General features: G+C 34.6%; 1 protein-coding gene across 2 annotated transcripts; it reads left to right on the top strand.

Moving 5' to 3' along the window:
• Positions 1–2,642: 2,642 nt before the first annotated feature.
• LOC110441084 lies at positions 2,643–27,042 on the top strand. Of its 2 annotated transcripts, none has more exons than XM_021484187.1 (5): positions 2,643–2,747; positions 14,919–15,228; positions 22,949–23,020; positions 24,464–24,652; positions 25,604–27,042. In XM_021484187.1, exons 2-5 carry the CDS (start codon positions 14,940–14,942, stop codon positions 26,251–26,253), a joined length of 1,200 nt encoding a protein of 399 aa, XP_021339862.1. In that variant the 5' UTR covers positions 2,643–2,747; positions 14,919–14,939; the 3' UTR covers positions 26,254–27,042. The 2 variants fall into 2 exon arrangements, with proteins under 2 accessions (XP_021339862.1, XP_021339869.1); XM_021484194.1 differs by lacking the exon at positions 2,643–2,747 and adding an exon at positions 8,360–8,435.
• The last annotated feature ends 780 nt before the right edge of the window (positions 27,043–27,822 follow it).

Here is a 27,822-nt window from a genome sequence, read left to right on the forward strand (position 1 = left end):
GGCACTATTTGATACATGTTTGAATACCACATATGCTGTCACTACTGTTAAACATGTCTTTAACAAAGTTGTGGTATATTCTGTATACTTATTTCAGTTGAAAACTACAAAATCAGAATAATATTGACATGAAAACAAAATGATCTTAAAAGCGGTGGTGATATCAAGTAAACCGATAAACCACGTATCCTCTATGCATATAAAGTGTTAAATACGCAATAGGATAGAACAGTGCAGTGTTATTTCAACAATCATTGAATCCCGAAAGAGAACATTACATATCAGACAGTTACCATTCTTAGTTTGCTCGTTTCCTAATAAAAATTGCATAGTTTAGTATTATGAAATATAAATTATCTGAAAGAAATGTATCAATGCTTTCGTTACTGATTGTACTAGGTGATCCAATACATAATACGAAATGATATTGTATGACACCAGCAGCTAGGGATAAAGAGAACCGGATACAAACATCGCCAGATATGACATATATTACATTTGTAGGGCAGTTGAATAGTTGAAATTGTGTTATATCTGGAATGTTCGAAGTGTAGTGATGGCACAGATAAGCTCTCGTCTTAACTGTCAAGTTTAGTACTTAAATGTGTTGGTGTAAGGTTTGCTCATTTGTCATCAGAAACGACAACAAATATATAATATCATTTTGGATTTGCTATACAGAATGACGGGCAAGACAGTTTGCAAGGAAGGTCACATAGCCTACGACCTCTTTTCAACTTCCAATCCCTTATAATTTCAGATTTTCGAAATTCAAAGTATATTTTAGATCGTATGTTTTCGTATCGCTGCTAATTTGATATCTGTCCTAGTTTAAGGTCAAGTAATTTATTGATCATGTGCTCATTAATTCATCAAAGTATGATTTCAGCTTTCCAAACACAAGATAGAAAATATTAATCAATATTTGATCAATTTGACTATGAATGTAATACTCACCTCCCTTGACACTGTTTTGCAGTCAAATTAGTTATTGATATACATCTTGCAGGTCACGTGTCTTATTGTGTCGAGGGCGTAAACAGAAAGCCATATCACGTTACATTCGATATCATGCGAGATGTTCGAGATATACAGAGCCTACACTATAGCACTAGACTACCTTTGTACTATACAATCATTCGGAATATTACCTTGCTGGGCTACCTACACCAACAATAGTGTGTGTATTGTTAACTCTAATAGAAGTTATACATACCCGAATATTTACAGGATGTTTTTTTTCATGAAAAACTGTTATGTTTCCGAGTGAAATTTAACTTATTTATCATGAAATCAAGAAATTATGATTATAACATTTCATATAAACATATGATCTCCCATGAACAGACAATCTATCTTCGTCTTAGATGCTGGGGCTCTAATCTTCGCTCTCTGAAAGAACATTTAAGAGTAAATCTCATAAAGTTGTTATTTGCTACTTGAATAATTTAAATAATTTTCCGAAAACGTCGTATTCCAGCAGTAAAAAATGTTATAAAAGGAAATTCAATATGTGAATTGTGCCTTAACTTAACTTTCCTTTGCCAATTTACCTATTGTTTTAATGCGAGCGTTTTTGTTTTTCTCTCTTTTATTCTGGTCGATTGATGATTTGTATGTAAGTGAGTGAGTAACACACACATATATATATATAACCTAGTCCATATTAAAAGAAAGAATAACCCTCCTTTACACCACTGTAAATTATAGCAGGAAGCAAATAACCCTCCTCCTTCTCAAGGCAGAATCAGAGATTTTCTGCTTTGTTTTCTGCTTGGGGAACTTAAAAGGAAAACAATAATTATAATAAATAACAACAAAAAAAACAAACAGTAGTGGTTTGTTGCTGTGAGAACCACTAACGAATTCACAACTGTCTAGTCAAGTAACAAGGGCGCACACAAAGCCATATTACGTTACATGTGTAATCATGCGAGACGTCAGAGCTATACAAAACCTACAATATGACACTAGACTACCTTTGTACTATACAACCATACGGAAGGTGTATGACTGGACTACCTACACTAACAATGTTGTGTGTATTTCTACCTCAAATATAAATAAGACATACTCGAATATATTGAGGATGTTATTGGTATAATTGATAAATAACCGTTATGCTTCTCGAGTGAAAGTTTACAAGTATGTATAGAAAAATCAGGAATATTACACTTGTACACTTTTTATAAATACACGAGCTCAAAAAACCGATTAGCCATTTCTCGTCATATATGTAAAGACATAGGACTGCCTTGTTAAGTTATACATTAATCATCGCTCTCTTAATGGTCAGTGTAGAATGAAATTATATAAACGTGTTATAAAAACGAAACAACTAGAATAAGGGATTTTAATTTGTATCATCTACTTTGGAGACAGTAGAGTAACCCAACGGATCTGATGTCCGTAATTGCAAGTATCGCTCTCTTGAAGTCGAGTTAACTTGATAGTGTACTTGGGGTACAAAGAATGCTTTTCAATCAGTTGTGTGACAATATGCCTCTTTTGAATTTACGTGTCACCAAGATAGCATCTTTATAGCGATCCCAATATTCTGTCAAGTTCGAAGTGTAAAGGAGTCGTAATATGGGACAACGAGGTAAACTGTTACTAAGAATAGCGGTGTAGAGAATGCCAAACGATTACTTAGAAAACAACCAGGAACATATTTAGGTACACGTAACTACAACAAACCTCTACAGGACAGATCAGAGCACACAGGACGATAATTGACATTGACCAAGGTACGTAACTTTTCTGATGAATTGAAATACATATAAGATCACTTGGTTTTGTATTTTGAAGTGTAAACACAAAGAAATATCTATAAGATATACAATGCTGATGCTGAATAGTCGGTCCCATCTACAGACCTCGTTTTTAAACAGTGAATGTAGGCGTCGACAGTACCCTTTATACTGGTTTAAAGAATTAGCATTTTCTCCAATATGTTGCTCCAAATCTTTACCTCACTCTGATGAATCCTCCAAATAGGTCAAAGATCAGCAACACGTAAAATGCTACATGTAATGGTGCCTGCAAAACTACTGTCTTTTGGGGCCATATTCAAATGTGCCAGGGTTCAATTATGGTAGTGAGTTATGGGGAGTTCAATTGCTCCCCTTATATACTTCGTAAAATGGAAAGATCATTTTTGTATCCTTATAAAAATAGGGACATACATTTGATACAGAATCTTTGCTGCTTTCATGTCGTTAAAATGTTAGTCAAGATCATTTGAGTAGGTATTTACGGGACAACGGACAAAACATTATGTTATATTTATGAGTCATTTATCTATTAATAGCAATGAGGGTAATATGTTAATTCGTGGAAAAAAAAGAATAATATCACGTTCAAGAATATAGGAAGTAAAATGTCATTAGAGCTCTATAGTTTGAAACGGGTATGCAGGTATGTATTACTACTATGACAGCATTTCATCTAGATAACTGGTGGCGATAAGCCTGTTTATTGTAAACCTTGTGAAGGTTTTTGTCATTATTTTACACTTGTAAGTGACTCGCATATGGTGTTATATACTATTACGAGTCATGACTGGTGTCGACGGTTCAATTATGTGAAGGCTGATATCATTACGTAATAGCTACATTGCATGCAATTACGATACTACATTCTTCTAAACATACGTGGGCGCGAGTAATAAGGAGATTTGATCAAGGACTATCTTTATTATGGGAAATAACGATACATTTTCTGTGGCTGCATCACTTAAAACACTTTATTATATTACGCATGCTTTAAAGTTAAGTACAGCAGTAATAACTCATAAAAAGGTATTCTGCCAAAGTAATTTTTCCTCTGGAGAACTACTTAGGTTGAGATTGTGATATAGAAAAAGAATATGTAAAAACGTTTAAACAAATTCTTCTGATTACCGAGGATGCCCAGAGTTATGATACTTGGTTAATAGGTACCTGGATCAGAGTTCTATACAGTTTTCCTCGAATAGATGGTCTTGAACTACTTTAAAGATCACATGGGTCAAATGGTTTAAATATTTTAAACTTTTTATTTTGAATAACCAAAAGGCTTAGAGCAATGCTATTTGGCCCGTAGGTACCTTGGACAGAGTGATATGAAGCTTCCCTAATTACATATGATCTTGACCTACTTTAAAGATCAACGGTGTCAAATATGTAAAAACCTTTACACAAATTCTTCAGAATAGCCAGGAGGCCCAGAGTAATGATTGTTGGCCAGGAGGTACCTTTGACAGAGTGCTATAAAGCTTTCGTAAAATAGATTTCCTTGACCTCCTTCCATGGTCACAGGGGTCAAATATGTAGATATCTTTAAACAACTTTTTCCGCAACACCAGTTGATGATATTTGATGGGCAGTTTGCTGGGATAGAGTCGTATAACATTTCATTTACTCTGGGACATTCCTTAGCCAAGGAGTCTCAATGTATTTAAATATTTGCCAAAGTACTTTTATTGAGACTATTTTCCCATGATTTTGAAAATATCCAGGTGAGCGACACAGGACCTCCGAGTCTTTTGTTTTTATTTTGTTTTGCCTTTTGCCCATTCATTAAACAAAATAGGAATATTACAAATTTTATATATTTAACTCTAAACAAATAAAGCAAGGAAAGATATCCTTAAAATTATTTTAGCAAAACTTATATCCATTAATATGAAGAACCTACTTGCCAAATATCAAGACTAAAAGGCCTTTGATAATGAAGAAACACAAGCTAAATGAAAATTAGAAGGAAAGCTATGTTTCCTCAAAAGTGTTATATGACAAATTTACCGGTTGTCACTTTTTAAATTCTTGATGGTGAAAGATACTGGTAGGCAACTGTTAAGCAAGTATGCAAAATAGACTAGTTTAAGAACTATGCAAATTATCGTGTCGAAAATGGGAATTATATCTTATTAGTAATAAAATTACACTTTTCTATCTGCTCCAGTCTTCAACAAAAAGTTAAATTACTTCTTGAAATAAAGTAGTATTTGGTATCAAATTAATAGTTGGAATATGTTGCACAAGATGATGATATAAATTTTAAGTAATTGTGTCATTTAAATGCTCTATAAGGAATTGTATTACCGCACATTTGAAACCCACATAGGTGTAAGTCAATGAGGTACCATTGTCAGAAAATGAATTATGAAACAAACCGTTCGGTATTTAAGCGTCCTATACACATAGAAAATTATAATTGTTTATTGCTATGACAAAACCATTACTGCAATAAGGTGGTGACTACGTCTCATGATATGAATCTTAACTCCAGCTGGGTTCGGCACAAAATGGTACCTATAAGATTATTGATCCTTATAGTTATATTCCTACTTTACATTGACAAGTCTCTATTGTTTAATATCTTTAATCCCGGAAAAAATCATAACTTTATAGTTTAATAAATATTGTTATCGTCAAGCAAACAAAGATGACTGGCTTGAAATATTTGTTAATTTGCCTTCAGAAATGAGCTGTACGTTATGATGTATTTGTGTTTCATCTATTTTTAAAGTGGATGATTTAATTATGCAAAAAAAATATGATTTTTTTCTAGTAAAGTATTTGTCAGGTGTTAAATTGAGATTGTAATGTTTTATAAGCAGTGGATCCCACGGTTACTTGGCATGCATGGTCTTCTATTGTTGATAACCTTGGGTCGCAGTGTTTCAAAATATTAAAGTTGTAAGCGTCCCAGCTTAAGTTACCCCACGTTTAAAGGATTTCGCGCTTCATATCTTAAAATTAAATGCTTTTGAATCTACGACATCCGATCTTATTGTTTTAACACCTTTTCTTATTTTTCTATATAAATTCTGTTTTTTCATTGGATTAGCACATGACATGTGACAAATTTGAAAAACATGTTTAGGATGCTATACAATTTTTACGGACATAATATAACCATATTTGAATATCCCGCCAATCGTAAGTCTTCGACCTTTGATATGGTGCCTTCGGAAAGTCATTGAACTACGATTTTGATGAAGGCTAAGAAGACATTACTAACTCGAAAAGAAAACAAGAACAGATACAGTGCTTAATGATTAAAGTTATATAACTTGAATATCGTTCAATGGATTGAAATGTAAAACGGCTCAGCCATACGCTGCAATATTGTTTTTTATAGTGTTTATACCTTTTAACGTGTGGTATAACCGGTTTAATTTCATATTTGGTCATACAAAAAGTATTTTGCTTGTGTCGTTATCACAAGATTCTTTTATCTGGTATATTTTTGCAGATTTTAAAGTGACAAAAATCCTTTCTGTTTTTTTTTTATGTCAACCAAATCCATTCAAGTAAATCCAAAAATACAAAATATGATTTTTTTATCTGTAAAAAATCTTAGACATAAGCCATATCAGGAAAATAAATAAATCGGCACTTAACTACAAAAAAATAACAAAATAAATGTCTGCCATTTAACAAGCTGCTGTAATAAAATGTGACATACTCTATTGGACAGTTCAGTATCGTGTTACTTCAGTATGTATTATTTACCAAAACTTAATCATCAGATATAGGTTCTGAGCCGTTACACAGAACAAAAAGCAACTGCAGCCATAAGACCGTCTAAAACAATCACATTATGGGAACTCTCTGTATAATATTCTAAAATTGTCGTTTCGAGGTTTGAGAACCATGGTTTGAGAATGTCCTACTAAACCATGCTACTTTGAGGGGTTGACATACACGATTTTCTAGGGAGGTGTGATATCGGTGTAGAGCGTCACAGATGAGTAACTCTCTTATCTATATTTTAGAGCAGACGACAGGAGACGCGTGTATATGATGAACGATCCTTAACAAATAACGTGTTTTAACTGTCATTATTGTAGGGCTGCGGGTGGAGGGTCAGAGGTGAGTTGTAACGACATAATTATAGGTGGGGTAGACGATCGGGTGTTCCGTATATGTGTGTATACACAGGACAATCTGCACATATGAATGTTTATAATCGCGAACACTCAAACTGAAAATGTCCGAAAAGTGGATAAAATACACTGTATCATTTTATAGAGTTATATTTATTTTGTTGTCACTGGATAAAAAAGGCAATATTTAGAGAATATTGACAAACCAAAAAACCCCGTTTAGTGGTCATTTGAAACTCCAATATTTGCACACAAAAAAATATATGAAATAGGTTTAACGATGACTCGTCACTTTTTAAGTAACGACACATGGGCTACACAAAAGAGTACACAGAAACCTCAAAAGAAAGCATCGGCCATAACCAAAGTTTTGAGAGGGGGGGGGGGGGCATCTTTCGAGTCAAATCAGGAAATATGGAGAAAGATCTTGCACTATTTAAAATCTATATAGAGCTATCATAACGCATACCATTTTTTTATCCGGATAAAAGAGATTATTAAAGGATTTCGGCCACGAGTTTTCAAAATTTCATTATTTATGGTCATGTGATGTCTGTTTTTAATAGGACGTGGAATTTCCATCAGAAATTATGTGAATTGACACCAGCTGGAAGATAAATCGCATGCTTTTCATGAAAAAAAGCCCAAAAGGGCAAACATATCCATATTTTAAGAATTATTTCTCTCAGTTTTATACACATTCGCCATAAGAGTAGTATTTCGGTTTACTGTTAGAAAACTCGCAACTTTTTCATGTGAACGTCCAGCCAATTCAACTGATGCCAACTCGACTACGTGATGTTTCAGTATAAAGTACAGCACAGGTCATATGGCTTCAAATTTAGTATTTTTCATCTTGGATGATATGAACTTGAGAATACTATCTGCTAGTATTACAGTAATTAGTGTAGGTGAGACCGGAGCAGGTTCGGCCCGGTGTAAGTCCAGCCCCCCTGATAGATTTTGTTTTGAACTTGTCCGAGACTGCATTTCTGTCATCCATTTTCCGGTGGAAAAAGTTAGATAATTGGTCAAATACAGACCTGTTTGCCCCTTCGTTCTTATTTAATGAAAAGCATGGAATTTCTCTTCCAAATGGTATAAACACACGTACATTTCAACAAATGCTATAAGGTCCAGGATGACTTAAATACAAATGGGCCGAACCTGCCTCCGTCTCCCCCATCTAGTTGACTCTTATATTTTAAGAGTGCCTCTTGTATGTGCTATCAATCATTATAATTTTATGTTTCTACAATGGTTAATTGCGTGGCAATGTTATCATTTCTTATCAATTAAACGCCGATTCACAACAAGATGTTGCGTACGACAAAAAGTACTCCCGTAAAATGATTGTTAATATGGGCTTTTGCAAGTCTATTACCGAAAGGTGGCAAACTTGGGGAAAACTAGTCACGTTCAACCAGACTCTTGTTGTCTGCGCAAGCTACGCCGAAGAGAGAATTACAAGTCATCAAGCGTCTGGTTGAACAAGACTAGGGAAAACCCCTTTATAATATAGGAATGTCGAATTAAACGAAAGTAGATACAGACAATATAGGTGAGTAAGAACAGTAACCTAGAAGGAAAAATTAGTACGAAAATAGTTATATTCAGTGATTAAGGGCATACTGTAGCTATGTATTCTGAATACGACACACTGATAAGGAATGTAGTTGTGTGATGTAGGGAGAACATAATCCGGAGATGGTGGGTACCAGTTGTCACACCGTAAAATTCGAAATGTGATCGTATAGTATACGTTCTTGGCAATTAATACAATTCAATAACGTTCACTGCTACCCTCTCTAGACTCTTCCCTTCGTCAGGTAACATTCCTGTTTTCACTACAGGTTCGTATGATGGATGAATTGGTAAGACAATCAATCGATTAAATAACTCAACAAGGTGTTTCAAAATACGACTAACTATTTATAAACAAGACAGAATGGTTATATATATAATAACTTAGCATAAATTGTAATGTTTATTGTAAAGTTCAATTGCCGAAATGTGTAAGACTTCGTTAATTTTCACGGAATTAAACTTGATACTGTAGTGAATTTTGAGGAGAGCTACCTCCCTTAGATTGCTAACCGCGCTTGGTCTCCTGACATCAAGCTGAATACACGTGAGTAAATTTCCTCCACCTTCAAACCGATATATGGACATGAGAGCAGTTCTCTACTCCATGTAGAGACAATGTGTTATAACACACACCACATATGTCTTAAGTCAGCCTCAGTGGTGTAAGGGTCGGAGGAAAATCGGGCTATTGAAATGAGAGACCACTATGGTTCGTACCAGTCACACTGGAGGTTCCAGCGAGATATACCCTAACTGGTGTCATGTGTATCAATTTTCTAATAAAGATACCAATATATACAGACAAGTTAACGTTATTATGACATTATGAAGCAAAGTTGGTCGGAATTTAACAAGAGATCAACTGACTTAAGGTCAAGGTCACTGGGTCAATGTCAAAGTCAAATATTGTATCTTTTTACTGATGAACATTTTTATTATGTTATTATGAAGCAAAGTTGTTCAGAACTTAACACGGAGTCAACTGACCTAAGGTCCAGGTTACTAAGTCCAAAAGTTCAAGGTCAAGGTCAAGTTTTGTATTTTTTACTGATGATCATTTAGTTATGATATTATGAACAAAGTTGGTCGGAATTAAATAATAAGTCAACTGACCAAAGATCAGGGTCACTGGGTTAAAGGTCAAGGTCATTTGGGTCCAAAGGTCAAAGACAAAGCGGATCTCTCACTTTGACCCTGGCTCCTGATGGAGGATGTATTTTAGGTGAAATAAAACAAATCAAAGCTAACAAATAAGTATTGCACCGGTATTTACATTTCTGTTAGCCCAGCAAATATGGAGGTGGAAGGAAACAAGACTCACATCATAGTACATGTAAAATGTATATTTTGCTTCCTTGCGATTCTTTTTGAAGTCCATATGTCAAACATCAAGCTCAGCTATATGGGCAGATTGCTTCTTGATGATTATGGGGCATATATTGCCCCAAGACGGGGCCCTTACTGACCTGTCAGTGTTCTAGTTACAGAGTTACCAATGCTAAATCGTTAGTTACTTCAGCAATAAACTATGCAAGCCGTAAACTTGAGTTTGCATATGAAACTTATACAAATAGGTTCGATTTAATTATGAAACTTTGAACACATTCAAATATATTTTTATTTTGTTCAAAAGATAAATTGTTGTCACTGAACAGTAGAACTTCAGCGGAAAGCTGATATTTGAAAGATACAAAAGTTACTTGTCTAGTGTGTTCATAAATCGACAAAGTAGTAGATAGTGTTCACTTGTTTCGTTTCCCTCACGACAAGAACAGAGTTTTTGTGAACAAGGTGGTTATTTAGTGAACTCCATTTCACGTAGCTTGGCTTGGTGATCGAATTACCACAATAACAGATATGATTGTAATTGAGATGTATTTCAAGTATGATGTTCCGTTTGAGTTGTGAGATTGACTCGTCTTCTCTTATATCTTCAGGGAGGGTTTTCCACAGATTGAGAGTAGCAGACAAGAACGAATTGCTAAACATGTTTGTTCTACAACGTTGAGGTCGGCATTTATATGCGTCTGTAGTGGGGTGGTTTTGTATTTTTGAATGTCGAGCTGGCAGAATGTGATTTAACCGCTGTCTTTTTTTAGCCCACCATCATCAGATGGTGGGCTATTCAAATCACCCTGCGTCCGTGGTCCGTGGTCCGTCCGTTATTCCGCCCGTCCTTAAACAATGCTTGTTTGCGCTATTTCTCAGAAAGTACTTGAGGGATATTTCTTAAATTCCACATAAAGGTTTCCCAATGATCCTAAGATATGCATATCGTATTTTGGGACTGATCGCAAAACCAAGATGGCCAACAGACAGTCATCTTGAATTTGAAATGAAAGTTTGTTAGCGCTATTTCTCATAAAGTTTTGGAGATTTTTTTCTGAAATTTCACATAAAGGTTCCCCTCGTTCCATCTTATGCATATCTTTTTTTGAGACTGATTACAAAACTAAGATGGCCGATAGGCAGCCATCTTGAATTTGAGATTGTTAGCGCTTTTCCTCAGAAAGTACTGGAGGGATCGTTCTCAAATTTCTCATGAAGGTTCGCCTTGATCTTTAGTTATCCATATCGATTTATGGGACTGATCACAACACCAAGAAGGCCGATAGGCAGCCAGAGTTAAATTTGAGAGTTGAAGATTGTTAGTGCTATTTTCCAGACCTTATTGAAGGGATCTTTCTCAAATTTTACATGAATGATTCCCATGATCTCTAGTTATATATATCAATTTTTAAAATAAATTAAAAAAGGATAGTACATGTTTGTCTATTTTTAAAACAAATTAAAAAAAGGAAATACCGCAAACAAGAACTGTTTAAGGACGGACTGACGACGGACCACGGACCACGGACGTAGGGGGCTATTCAAATCACCCTACGTCCGTGGTCCGTCGACAGTCCGTCCTTAAACAGTTCTTGTTTGCGGTATTTCTCAGAAAGCACTAGAGGGATATTTCTTAAATTTCACTTGAAGGTTTCCCATGATCCCTAGTTATGCATATCTTTTTGGTACTGTTCGCAAAACCAAAATGACCGACAGACAGCCCTCTTTAATTTGAATGTTAAAGTTTGTTAGCGCAATTTCTCAGAATATGCTGGAGAAGTCTTTCTCAAATCTCACATGAAGATTCCAAATGATCCTTAGTTATGCATATGGTATTTTGTGACTGATCGCAAAACCAAGATGGCCAACAGACAGCCATCTTGAATTTGAGAATGAAAGTTTGTTAGCGCTATTTCTCACAAAGTATACGAGAAATATTTCTCCAATTCACATAATTGTCCCTCGTGCCTTGTTATGCATATCCTTTTCTGGGACTGATCACAAAACCAAGATGGCCGACAGGCAGACATCTTGAATTTTAGTTTGTTAGTGCTATATCCCAGAACTTATTGGAGGGATCCCTCTCAAATTTCACACGAAGCTTTTCCATGATGTTTAGTTATGTATATTATTTTTTGGGACTGATCGTAAAACCAAGATGGCCAACAGACAGCCATCTTGAATTTGAGAATGAAAGTTTGTTAGCGCTATTTCTAATAAAGTATTGGAGAGATATTTCTCAAATTTCATTGCCCAAACACAACGTTTGACCCTGAACATATCCAAATAAGATTTTTGTGAGTTTGATGAAATCCATCCTGCAACGTATTTCCTTGATTTCAAATAGCATTCACGCTGATATTGACCAGCGTTTTCATAAGGAATGTGTGTGATTAGATAATATACTGTTCCTGATTTCCGTTGAAAAAAATATGGAAAGCAGAAAATGCTATAGAAACTTGTTCTTAATGTTGTTAAAAGTCCAAAAACCTAATTATCATTGCTGAGGATACAGTATGTTCTTACAGAGCAACACATGTGAATCAACACCATTACTCGGGGATCGCAAAACTAGATGTGTTCCTTTAAAAAAAAACGTCTGTAATGGTGTCACACTCAGAAGGCCTGTAGCACTCACTTGTTTATGTAAGAAATCTTAGCAAAATATTCTCCTTATATATACTCCTGCAAATATTTCCAATTTTTGACTCTGTCTCAGCACCAAGGGGGCAATACAAAATATGCATGATATGTCTTATTCATATTTGTTGCCAAAGCCTAAGGGTAAATGTATTACAAACAATGGAAACCTAGTTCAAAGGACCCACTGGTGTTTAATGGGAAGTACAGTTTAGATCTGTACATCAGTGATAAATTTAGCTGTGGGTAGATAAGGTTGGTTATAACTTGTATAGAAAACCCTTCATCGGTATTCAAATGATCTGCGGTAGGTTGTGTTGGTTATAACTTACATATACAACACTTTATCGGAATTCTAATGATCTGCGGTAGGTTGTGTTGGTTATAACTTACATATACAACACTTTATCGGAATTCTAATGATCTGCTGTAGGTTATGTGGTTATAACTTGTAGACAACCTTTCATTGGTATTAAATTGATTATTGGGAGGTCGTTTGGTTATAACTTGTCTAGACAATCTTCATTGGTATTACAATGATGACAGATAGGTTGTGTGGTTATGGAATGTAAGATATTTTAAAGCTTGAGATTATCGTTTTGTCGAAGATTATTGATAAATGACAAAATATTAATGGTGTAGTCAGTGTTTATACATTCTCCTAAATTGTGAGATCTGCTTAAGTATTACTACCAAATATCACTTCCTTTTCAGGCAGGTGAGCTTATGCTGAGGGGCGGTTTCCGTCGTCCGTCCCTACGTTTGATGTCATTTCTTTTTCTTTTAAAAACTTCTTGTAAATAATCAACTGCCCAAGGATGATGATATTTGGCCATAAGCATACTGTGATGAAGGGGTACCACGTTTGTTCAAATAAATGACTTTCACCCACATTCCGTGTCACAGGGGTAAAATATGTCATAAACATCAAACGTTTTTTCCTGAATAACAAAAATGTCTAGGGTAATGCTATTTGGACAGAAGCCTACTAGAATGAATTCCTACAAAGTTTGTTCAAATGGATGAAATTCACCGATAGTTAAGGTCATAGGGGTCAATAGTCTTTAAATCGTTAAACGACTTCTACTTTTAAATAACCAAAAGGATCAGGGTGATTTTATTTGGCCAGTAGTATGCTTTGATGAAGGGCTTCGAAGTTTGTTCAAATGAACAACCTTCGCCCATATTCAAGGCCATATTCAAGGTAACATGGGTTGAATATGTCATTAACCTAAATGATTTCTTCTCGTGAATAACAAAAATGCCTAGGGTGATGTTATTTTGCCAGTAGCATGCCGGGATGAAGTCCTATCAAATTTGTTCAAATGAATGACCTTCATCTATAGTTAAGGTCACATGGATCAATTGTCTTTAAAAACTTTTAAACGACTTCAAATGAATAACATAACCAAAAGGTACAGGGTGATGCTATTTGGACATAGGCATGCTAGGATGAAGTGCTTCCAAATTGTGCAAATGAATGACATTAGCCCTTTTGCGATGTCACGGGTAAAATACTTTGAGATGTTTCAACTAATTCAAATGAATAATCAGAAGGTCCGGGGTGATGTTATGTGACAAGAAGCATGCTAGGATGAAGTGCTACAAAGTTTGTTCAAATGAATGACATTAGCCCATATTCTACGTCACAGGAGTCAAATATATTCAAAGCTTTAAAAGACTTCTTTTGAATATCATAAATGCAAAGAGTGGTGATGTGACCAATATCATGCTCAGATGAAGAGCAATTAAGTTTGTTCAGGTGAATGACTTAGACACACTTTCAATTTCACATCTAGTCAATCATGTATAAACCTTTGAAAATCTTCTTAATAAACAAAAGACATAGCTTTCTCATTTTGACCAAATTTACCAATCTCCCTCGAAACTCCCTCATTTTCAAGTCCAAATTCACACAAACTAAAACTTTACATCCTGTTGTCAAATGATATCCTTGTTACTACAAGGTCGGTATAATGATCATAACAAATGCGTCTGAATCAAATGAATGATTTTGATGCATCAAAAGGGAAAGATAATTTGAGCAAAGCAGTTCCAGTCGTGTTTCCCACTCTTTCTTCCTCATTTGAAATGTGGAGTATGGGAGATCTCCCTCATTGGAGGTTTTAAAGTTTGGCACCTATGCAAAAGGTCTAGGGCGGTGATATTTGGCAGGTTGCATTCTGCGATAAAGAGATCTAAATTAAAAGTTTGTTCAACTTGATGTCTTTCTTTGACTTTCAAGGTTACATGGGTCAAATGTGTTTAAATATTTATATAGTCAAGACACTGATATTTTGTCTGTAGCGTTATTTAATCAACTTTTAAGGTAACAAGTGTGAGATTTTTACCAGATGAGCGATGCAGGCCCATTTTGCCTCTTGTTTGTTTAAAATATGGGGAAACACATGTAATTCTTGTTTTTGTAATATAATGCCTGGAATGTTCCAAGGTATTGTCATCAGCTTTTATACACTTTATGTTTCAGGTTTGTACAGAAACATCGGAAATGGCTTCTGATAGTCCATTAAAGGCTATAGAAATCCACAACAAATTGGTGCATTATCTTGGTGAACGGATTGTGGAGACAAAATTTCTTAAACTTAAGAATCTATTCAAAGATATTCCATTCACCCCAGTCGCAATTGATTCGATTAAAAACATGTTTGACCTTTTCGAATGTCTTAAGACACACACTATAATAGCTGTGGGAGACTACTCAAAATTTTTAGATCAACTTAGAATTACAAATCCAGACCTGGTGAAATATGTGATAACCCAAGAAAATGAAATAAAAGGTGAGTCAAACTTACTTATTTCTTCATGTCTATGGATATCATTTGGATTTATTGACGTGTAACTGGTTAATTTTGAAATTAATTACGGTACACCTCCGGTCGGATCCAACAAATTTAAATAGATATTGTCAAACTTGTTCGAATAACACAAAATTATAGCTGCTAAAAATAAAGAGTAATTAGAACTATCCTAGTCGACATCAGCAAAAATCACGGTCAAGTCAAGTCGTTGATACGAAACAGCGACGGTCTATAACGGTATATTTGCAAATCTGAAGATGAATAATGGTACATATATCTTTCTTATCTTTATTTACATATTAATAATCTATTGTCAAGCTCAATCACAAAGCAGAGACAAGTATATAAGAATTTTAATTTCAATCATGATAATAGTATATATTGTTCCATATCCTTTGAAAATGAGGAAACTTGCAGATCTAGAGCGACCACTAACTACATACATGTTTGTGTTATATTTCATGACATGAAATCAAGTTTTATAAACAAAGACTTTGACAAGTGTCTTATAACTTGATAAGTGGCGGGTAGACATATGAAGGGACATATGAAGTGAAATGTGTTCATCAAACGAAGCAAAGAGTTGAAAATGCCAATTCTACTAGTCGGCATTCTAATCGATTGGTGAGCTGGTTAACATTGGTTGACCATGTCCAGTAGGATTGTATTCATTTTCTTCGACATTAGAAAGTTAAATTTTCAATCGCCTTTCGTTCGTGGTCCGTGGTCCGACCTTACCCAATTCTTGTTATGATGATCGATATTTCTCAGAAAAGACTAAATAGATCTTTTTTCAAATTTGGTATGTGGGTTTCCTTTGGTCCTTATAGTTATGCACTACTTTTGAGACTGATCGAAAAAAACAAAATCTTTTATCTTTATTTTCTCATGAAGCACTGTGAGGATCTTTCTCAAGGTGATATAAGTCAGCCATCTTCGATTTTGACAATAAAGGTTTGTTATCGTTATTTTTCAGAAAATTGTCGAGGGATCTTTCTCAAATTTAACAATTCGTTGTGCATGGTAACTTTTGAGACTGATCGGATAAAAAAAATGGCGTAAAGGTGGCGATTTTGAATTTTGACAGTGAAGGTTTGTTATCGCTATTTCTCAGTAAGAAATGGAAGGATCGTCCCTAGTTGTGCATGTTTACTTTTGAGACTGATTGGATAAACAAAATGGCCGAAAGGTGGCCATCTTGGATTTTGACGGTGAACATTTGTTATCTCTATTTCTCAAGAGGGAATGAAAGGATTTATCTCAATTTTAATATGTATGTTCCCTTTGATCTTTAGTTGTGCATGTTTAATTTTAAGACTGATCTGATAAACAAAAGGGCCGAAAGGCAGCCCTCTTGGATTTTGAAAAGTTTGTTATCGCTATTTCTAAAAAAGCACATGTAAGATAGTTATAAAATTTTATATGAATAGTCCTTTTGGTCTATAATTGTGCATGTATTATTTTGAAACTTATTGAAAAAAAATGGATTTGACATTTTACTTTTTACAGGAAGTACTTTACAGATCCTTTTGTTGTATCAATAATCGGTTCTGTTTCTTTCATATCAAGTACTGTACCAGTAAATATGTGAAACAACAACTCGCTTTTAAGGTTGTCTTTTATACACAGCAGCATGAAGCTTAGATCGAAAGCTACCTCAATGGGCATTTACTATGTTCATGACTCGAAGATGGTAGAATGGTGGGCGTCAATATTTCTCTGGGATCTCTTGGTCACTGGTAAACAGATTTTCGGTTTTTAGTTGATTATTTACAAACAATTTCCTAGAGCAATAACAAAAATTGTGCATTAACAATAACACATAATGAGGTATCGTTCGCAAACAACATTTATTTCGATAACAATATCGAATGTGTACACTAAATAAACTAATGGCCCTTGTATAGAACCTTGTAGGCAGCCGGGTTTAATATTTTCTCAAGATGAGTATTCACTATTAGTTACAACTCGTTGTTTGCGATTAGTTTGTAGTCCACGAAAATTGGTAAGTGTGTAAGGGTGGGAAAGACTTTTGGCAAAAATTGACAAATAAAAAGATTGAAGAAACAGAACTACCACAGTTCCAGACTCGGCCAAAGACTTTGCTTTCGTCGCAAACGACTAATCTCATTTCTTTACCATCATCGATCTAATGCATCAATTTTGGTTCCCACCTCTATGCTCCCAGCATCACCGATACGCCCTGTAACGGGGACAAAACAGCTGTGTAGTGAAGCATAACTCAGTTTGTGGATTACTGTATCTATAAACACATTTTATATGTGCAATCCCATTTGTCAACAATGTTTACAGCTGTATCATCACTGCTATAATTCAACCAATTACTGGTAAACTGTCTCCAATATTAAAAGCTATATCATCACTGCAATAATTTAACCAGTTCCTGGTAATCTGTCTCTTTCCAATGTTTACACATGTTTCATCGTTGCTATACATCAACCAATTACTGGTAAACTGTCTCCAATGTTTATACAAAATGTACCTATATCATTAATACTATATATAAGCCAAATGCTGGTAAAGGGTCTCTTCACAATGTAAACAACTATATCATCAATGCTATATATAAACCATTTACTGGTAAGTTGTCTATTCCCAATGTTTAAAGCTATATCATCACTGTTATAATTCAACCAATTACTGGTTAACTGTCTCCAATGTTTACAGCTATATCATCACTGCTATAAATCAACCAATTACTGGTAAACTGTCGCCAATGTTCATACCTATATCATTAATACTCTATATAAACCAAATACTGGTAAACTGTCTTTTCCCAATGCAAACACCTACACATCAATGCTATATGTAAACCATTTACTGGTAAGTTGTCTATTCCCAATGTTTACACCTATATCATCACTGATATAAATCAACCTATCACTCGTAAACTGTCTCAAAAGGTGTACACCTATATAATCACTGCTATATATCAATCAATAACTGGTGAACTGTTTCCGATGTTTACAGCTATATCATCACTGATATAAAACTAACAAAATACTGGTAAACTGTCTCCAATGTTTACACCTAAATCATCACTGCTAAAATTCAACCAATTACTGATAAACTGTCTCTATCAAATGCTAAGACCTATATCATCAATGCTATATATAAACTAACAACAGGTAAACTCTCTCTATCCAATGTAAACATCAATATCATCATTGCTATATATAAACTAATTACTGGTAAACTCTGTCTATCCAATGTTTACACCTATATCATCACTGCTATAAATCAACCAATTACTGGTAAACTTTCTTTACTAAATGTTAACACCGATATCATCAATGCTATATAAACTAATAAATGGTAAACTCTCTCTATCCAATGAAAACATCAATATCATCATTGCTATATATAAACTAATAGCTGGTAAACTCTCTCTATCCAATGTTAACACCTATATCATCGTTGCTATATATAAACTAATTACTGGTAAACTCTCTCTATCCAATGTAAACATAAATATCATCATTGCTATACATCAACCAATTACTGGTAAACTGTCTCCAATGTTTACAGCTATATCATCACTACTATAATTCAACTAATTACTGGTAAACTGTCTCTAATGTTTACAGCTATATTATCACTGCTATAAATAAATCAATTACTGATAAACTGTCTCCAATGTTTACAGCTATATCATCACTGCTATAATTCAACCAATTACTGGTAAACTGTCTCCAATGTTAATACCTATATCATTAATACTATATATAAACCAATTACTGGTAAATTGTCTATTCCCAGTGTTTACAGCTATATCATCACTGCTATAATTCAACCAATTACTGGTAAACTGTCTCCAATGATTATACCTATATCCTTAATACTATATATAAACCAAATACTGGTAAACTGTCTCTTCCCAATGCAAACACCTATATCATCAATGCTACAGTTGTGGGACCGCACAACGCACCAAAAATAGCGTGCGCACACCGTGCATACATCGTTCACACACCGTCCGCACATCGTCCACACATGGTGCGCACAACTGTGCGATTTAGCAATCGTTCGCCCCGTTGTGCGCTTCTCTCCGCACAACTGTGCGATTTGGTATCATTTGTAGATCAAAATTACGGAATGACAAAAATACGGAAGGCTTGTATGCGATAATGTACACTGTGTATATATCTGTAATTTCTCATCACAATAATCAAGATTATACAATTTCACAATGCGTGTTACACAGTATTACAGCGACCGTTAGGCTGTCAAGAATGGGTTTGGCTCCAAGGTAACAGAACAGGTAAATAACAATTTTATGAGTGTCCGGAGTTTTACCTGACCAGTGCCTGACACACAGAGCTGATATGCGATACCGTTTGACCGTAATAAAAAGGATTTGTTATTTGCATTCGTTTACCTATATATAGCTCCCCTTCACCTGGATTTTCACACCCCCGGCCTTACCCGACGAGTTACGTAAATGCCCCAGGCGGGGAGAAAACTACGGTCCAGGTACATGTACAAAGTGGTTATGTTTACCTGTATACGGGATTGTGTTGTAATTTTACATGTGTCGATTAAGTTTGTTTAAAAACACAGAAAACACAATTCCTAAATATAAGAATATATAGACAGAAAGATAAGTTTATAGATGTTGCTAGAATATAGAAACATACGTAAACATCAAGTTTATATGTTTAAACACGAAACCGTATAAATTGTTAAGGCATTCCTCAATTTACACCAACCACGATTGTTATCGCACAACGTCCGTCCATCGTGCGCACATATGTGCGCAAGCAATGATCGTTCAGCTTTTTATCGTTCGCCCATCGTGCACACACCGTTCACACACCGTGCACACATCGTGCGCACACCGCACATCGTGTAACGTTGTGCGATCCCACAACTGTATATATACACCATTTACTGGTAAGTTGTCTATTCCCAATGTGTACACCTATATCATCACTGCTATAAATCAACCTATTACTGGTTAACTTTCTTTAGCCGATGATAACATCAATATTATCATTGCTTTAAATCAACCAATTACTGGTAAAATATCTCCAATGTTTACAGCTATATCATCACTTATATAAATCAACCAATTACTGGTAAACTGTCTCAAAAAGTTTACACCTATATAATCACTGCTATATATAAACCAATTACTGATAAAGAGTCTCCAATGTTTACACCTATATCATCACTGCTATATATCAACTAATTACAGGTAATCTGTCTCCAATGTTTACAACTATATCATCACTGCTATAAATCAACCAATTACTGGTAAACTGTCTCCAATGTTTATACAAAATGTACCTATATCATTAATACTATATATAAGCCAAATACTGGTAAAGTGTCTCTTCCCAATGTAAACACCTATATCATCAATGCTATATATAAACCATTTACTGGTAAGTTGTCTATTCCTAATGTGTACACCATTATCATCACTGCTATAAATCAACCAATTACTGGTAAACTGTCTTTTCCAAATGCTAGCACCTATATCATCAATGGTATATATAAACTAATTACTGGTAAACTCTCTCTATCCAATGTTAACTCCTATATCATCATTGCTATATATAAATTGGTACCCTCTCTCTATCCAATGTTAACACCAATATCATCATCGCTATATTAAAACTAATAACTGGTAAACTCTCTCTATCCAATGTTAACACCTATATCAACGTTGCTATATATAAACTAATAACTGGTAAACTCTCTCAATCCAATGTAAACACCAATATCATCATTGCTATATATAAACTAATAACTGGTAAACTCTCTCTACCCAATGTAAACACCTATATCATCAATGGTATATATAAACTAATTACTGGTAAACTCTCTCTATCCAATGTTAACACCTATATCATCATTGCTATATATAAATTGGTAACCTCTCTCTATCCAATGTTAACACCAATATCATCATTGCTATATTAAAACTAATAACTGGTAAACTCTCTCTATCCAATGTTAACACCTATATCATCATTGCTATATATAAACTAATAACTGGTAAACTCTCTCAATCCAATGTAAACACCAATATCATCATTGCTATATATAAACTTATAACTGGTAAACTCTCCCTATCCAATGTTAACACCTATATCATCGTTGCTATATATAAACTAATCACTGGTAAACTCTCTCTATCCAATGTTAACACCAATATCATCATTGCTATATATAAACTAATAATTGGTAAACTCTCTCTATCCAATGTTAACATCGATATCATCATTGCTATATATAACTAATAACTGGTAAACTCTATCTATCCAATGTTAACACCTATATCATCGTTGCTATATATAAACTAATCACTGGTAAACTCTCTCTATCCAATGTTAACATCGATATCATCATTGGTATATTAAAACTAATAACTGGTAAACTCTCTCTATCCAATGTAAACACCAATATCATCATTGCTATATATAAACTAATAACTGGTAAACTCTCTCTACCCAATGTTAACATTAATATCATCACTGCTATAATTCAACCAATTACTGGTGAACTGTCTCCAATGTTTACTTCGTGGTCATCACTACTATAAATCAACCAATTACTGATAAACTGTCTCCAATGTTTACAGCTATATCATCACTGCTATAATTCAACCAATTACTGGTGAACTGTCTACAGTTATTACCTATATCATTAATACTATATATAAGCCAAATACTGGTAAACTGTCTCTTCCCAATGTTTAAAGCTATACCATCACTGTTATAACTCAACCAATTATTGATAAGCTGTCTCCAATGTTTACACCTTTATCATCACTCTTATATATCAACCAATTACTGGTAAACTGTCTCCAATGTTTACAGCTATATCATCACTGCTATAATTAAACCAATTACTGGTGAACTGTCTCCAATGTTTACTCCGTTATCATCACTACTATAAATCAACCAATTACTGATAAACTGTCTCCAATGTGTACAGCTATATCATCACTGCTATAATTCAACCAATTACTGGTGAACTGTCTACAGTTATTACCTATATCATTAATACTATATATAAGCCAAATACTGGTAAACTGTCTCTTCCGAATGTTTACACGTATATCATCAATGCTATAAATCAACCAATTATTAGTAATCTGTCTCTTCCCAATGTTTACACATATATCATCACTGCTATGAACCAACAAATTACTGGTAAACTGTCTCCAATGTTAAAAACCTATATCATTACTGCTTTATATAAACAAATTACTGGTAAAATGTCTCTACCCAATGTTAACACATATATCATCACTGCTATGAACCAACCAATTTCTGTTAAACTGTCTCTACCCAATGTAAACACCTATATCATCAATGCTATATATAAACCAATTACTGGTAAGTTGTCTATTCCCAATTTTACATCTATATCATCACTGCTCTATATCAACCAATTGCTGGTCTCTTCCCAATGAAAACACCTATATCATCACCGCTATGAATCAATCAAATACTGGTAAACTGTCTCCAATGATTACACCTTTATCGTTAATGCTATATATAAACCAATTTCTGGTAAACTGTCTCTACCCAATGTAAACACCTATATCATCAATGCTATTTATAAACGAATTACTGGGAAACTGTCTCTACCCAATGTTTACACCTATATCATCACTGCTATAAATCAACCAATTACTGGTAGCATATCTGATCTACATCTGCAGAAATACAAGGATCCAGTGGTGACAGGGATCCAGGAGTTGACGCAGAGCTTAGAAATGAGAAAAAGAGAAACGGTTAGTATGGCTTTTCGTTGATTTTACAAAAGACAAAATGTATGTGTGAATACAGAACGCCACAGTTGTTATCAAATGGAGTATGATTCAAATAATGTGCGTACTTTTATATTCCTAAAGAAGTTTCCTTTTCAGGAGGCACATAATGGCCCTAACTATAACTGTTTCATGAAGATTAAGGTTTATTTCACTGTAGTGGTATATTTCGCGTTATATATAATCACATGAGGTTTCATTATCAATGGCATATCAAATTAATGAACGAGTTTAATAAATTCAAAACGAATGGAAACGAATGTATGATTATATTTATCACATAACGTTTTTAGTTTGAATACAAAATTCTTACATAACTATGTTTATTATAGTATTGTTGGTCCGCGCAGTGAAATGAAGATCGATATTATTTTGAATCTTGAAGTTTTAAATGCAATGAAAATGATAATGAAAAAACAACATTTCACATTCATTAAAATAAAAGTTAATGAATCATGTGGTATTGTAAATAAAAGTAGTAGCTGTAGCAGGAATATGTTTCCACGGTTTTTACCAATCACAGCACCTTTAGATTTTATTATACGTGTGTATTACCATATGTATGACATTGTAAATTGCGTCAGTTATGTGATGACATTGTATAAAAATTGCAAATGGTATTCCATGTAATATTAAAGTAGAAATAAAAATAATAAGTTCTTTTGATCTTTTTACATTTAATGTCTCCTTTAACCTGATAACCTTTTATAGCAGGATCACTATATTCCATTTTAACGAAAATTTGACCTTACCAGATCATTACAATTACCAAACAATGAGCGGACTTAATTAAAGCATTTTCTTCGTTCTTTCACATAAATACAAATATTCAATTGATTAAAATCGATATATTGCTAACAGTATAGAACCAACGGTATTATTTGATTTTCATTTTTACAAAGTATTTGAAAGAAACATGTAATCAATCCAGTTATTAAACTGTTATGAATAATGCTATAGTATTAGAGCGGAGCAGCACTATGCACACTAGCTGTGACCAGAGCATCAACACATGTTAACATTAGTCTTATTCATGTATCATAATGTATATCTTAATATATTATGTGGCTATGAACGCAATTCGACCTGCGTCATTTTGCGATTTCTCCTCCCGCCTCTTGAAAAGTGAAACAACCGTTAGAAGTTAACATCTTGGTGACGTTAGGCTGTTCCAGGAGTCTCTCCTTTGACGACAGACGCGCTTCAATATCAAAAATATAAGAAAATATCTACATAAACATCAATCATAACAATAAATGTATAATGCAAAGAAATGTATTGAAGTATACTTTACAATTTTCAAGACGGTATGAACACTGAAAATGACCTGTTCAGTACTTATTTATAAACTAAATACCAACACCTACAGAATGATCAGCAGTAACTTCTGACATATTCTCTCTATAGGTGGAGAAGACCGTACTTATCAGTTTAGAAAACAGATAGACAATACCCACGACGCAAGAATAATTGACGTGTGGACGCGTGCAAGAAACGCTGTTGGACGCATCAAAGGGCCACTTTACACCGGGACAGGGATAAGAGTTGGTTCCAAGTACATTCTCACCGCCTATCATGTCGCCAAAGACATAACAAGTAAGTTTATATGAAAGCTGATTCTACTTCGAGATTTCCAGACTTGGAATAAGTTATTGCCCATATATTGGCCACGTATTTTGAGGAATTGCGTTTATAGTTCCTAAATGGCAACATTTGTAAAGTGAAGGATTTGCAATGTAAATTTCCTGCAGTTTTCTTTTTATTTCTGTTATCAATTTATCAAACTTCGAACTACCATAGTTCTGTACAAATGCATTGCAACGTGTGAATATCGTGGAATTCTTCTTAAGCGTAATCAAATGCGTTACAAAAATGATAATAGTAATACGACAGTTTAACTTATTGGTATCCTTTACCGTGCCATACGTTTCAGTAATATTGGACTTCTATACCTATCAGTTATTAAATCGGAACAAGATATTAAAACATTTTAGAAGGTTTAAAGTGTGCCTTTCAAATCAATGACATTTTCTAACTCCCACTGACAAATTTTGTTTTGTTCATTACTACGCTCTTAAATATGATAAGTTATACTAAATTTTTGCATCTGAACATTTTTGTACGTCTTCTTGTAAAACGTATTATGAATGCAAAGTATAAAATTTACATTAATGTTCATGTTTAAATAAATTAATATACCCAAGCACTATCTGTTATGGAATGCTATCTGGAACAAATCTTAAAAGTAAGTGTTAAGACATAAAGTGTTCATGTACGTTTAAATTATTTAATTTTTCTTAAATAAATTAGAGACAGAAACAGGTGTTGATACACATATATACATATGTTACCTTTCGTCGTAACCAACATTTACAGCTATGACTTAGGGATAGTGACGTGATAGGGATACATTACAGGGGAAATTAGAAGAGAGTTTGGGGAAATGCAGTGTAAAATTTGGTGCATGTACAAAATATGTTATATTCAGGAATTCAGTACATAATTTTCCTGTTAGATATACGTCAATGGATTTATATTTCTTTCCAGAAGAAAACACAAGTGACACTGAAGACTGGTCTAAGCTAGGCTCCGAACATGTCTGGATAGAGTTCCATTTTCCAAAAAAAATTGCCGAAAAATTTCGCTTTATACCTGAGCGGCCAGTATATGACGAAAAACTTGATTTTGCGATTTTAGAATTGCAACCTGGACAATCTGCAATCCCTCAACCAATAAGAAAGTTTGGTAAACCAGACTACAGTCAATCATTTGCATTGCTTGGCCACCCTGGAAAACCGAAAAGTGAAATAATGCAATTTGATTCTGATATTGAACTTTTTGATCTGAATGCTGATAAGAATAGCAGTCGACGTGGATATATGATCGCAAATGACCAAGTAAAAACTGGGTATGAGGAAATCCGGGATCAAGGGAAAGTTTTGTTCGATTGTTGGGTCCAGCATGGAGCTTCTGGGTCACCCGGAATCGTTATGGGAAACGCTGACGAAGAACCGATCTGCACCTTGATGTTGGTGAGAGGATTCCCGAGTCAGGCATTCTCAGAAAATGTCGATGTCCCACACGAACAAATGATTGAGCAGGGTGTAACAATGGAGGCAATTGCTAACAAAACCAACAGTCTGGGAGAGAGCGCCAAACGTCTGAAAATAGACATATTTGGTAAAAATTTTCCGTAACACTGAATAAAGAATGTTGAATTTCTAGTGCCTTTTTCATTGTGTGCCACGTAACCACAATTTTGTGACACCCAAATCAGGACAAAGGTGCACTACGCCAGTGATCAGGAGGAGTAAGTTTTCGATAACTATGATTTTTATATTTTTCTTTGAATTAATAAACCTTCGTAATTTCACTAACAATTGAAACAGCAAAAGTTACATAGGACACATCATCTTTTAGAAATCGTATCATATATTTTTGATGAATTCCTTTTACATTGAAAAAGATGTTGAAATGTTCTTTTTATGGGTCCATATTTACATTTGTAAATTTCTAGGGCTTGGTATCACAATGCTTTGAAATGTATTGTTTATATTATGCACAATTTTAATATTTAAAAACCTACCGCGTATTGGGGCTCTCACTCCTGTGTAATACTCGTATAACACATTCATTCAATTGTGGCTTTAAATTCTAGGGGAATTCACCCCCATCTCAACATAGTTTTAATTTAGTGTGGAGATGCGGCTTCTCTTGTATCACTGGAGTCTAGCTGATCCCACCATGGCTTCTCTAGGGGTGTTCACAACCAGCGTCTAGTCGCTTCTCTGGAGACATGTTCAGAGTCTATCTGCTCACTTCTCTTGGCTGTGTAGGTGCTTCTCCTAATACCCCGGGAGTCTAGCTTATTAAAAAATAGTAGCATAAATATATGGTAGTAAAATTGTTGGAGTGAGTAGCCCCTGAAGCGCCAAATGTATTACTGTATGTAAATATGTTGCTAACAAAAGTAATAAACAGGTTAACTGTTTCTTGTGTGTTAGTTGTATATACAATGATAATTTGATATTTAATATATTAAATTATAGTTTATATACAACGATGTAGCCAGCTACTCTTTTGTTTTAGTCGTTATAATAATATAAGTTGTTTTGTATAGTTTATATCCAACTCATGACGTTTCCCTATTCAGTCATGATCATGGCATGGGTTGTTTTGTTTTATATGTTAATGAAGGTATGGTAATAAGTAGATGAGAAATTGACCAATCGCAGAGCAGTATATGGTCCCCTATAGGGGTCTCTTAAATTGGTAGCAGCACCCTTCATCCAGGGAGGCTGCAGTGAACCACGGTTGTTTATGTGTACCCACACACCATCCCCAGCTGCATGCCAAGTTTCATATATGCATATAAGTTCTGCCAATTGTAATGTAGTACTTATCTTTTGCTGTTTCCCGGTATTTAGCAGCTGTTCCTTTTCTCATGATTGAATCTTTGCGCAATGTATTTTTTACATGTACCATTTATACTTGCCTTTGGCAGGCATTATTGCTCTATTTTAGGTTGTTTGGGCTACTCACTTCAGGTAGGTTATTATAGTTCTCGTTTCAGTTCTAATCTAGCTTTAAATTCTAGGGGCTTAAATTCTAGGGGAATTCACCCCCAATCTCAACAACGTTTTATACTAGTGTGGGGATGCGGCTTCTCTTGTATCACTGGAGTCTAGCTGCTATCATCATGGCTTCTCTAGGGGTGTTAACAACCAGAGTCTGGTCGCTTCTCTGGATACATTTTCAGAGTCTAG

This window comes from Mizuhopecten yessoensis, unplaced genomic scaffold (genome assembly GCF_002113885.1).
Source record: "Mizuhopecten yessoensis strain PY_sf001 unplaced genomic scaffold, ASM211388v2 scaffold1779, whole genome shotgun sequence".
Classification (NCBI taxonomy): domain Eukaryota; kingdom Metazoa; phylum Mollusca; class Bivalvia; order Pectinida; family Pectinidae; genus Mizuhopecten; species Mizuhopecten yessoensis.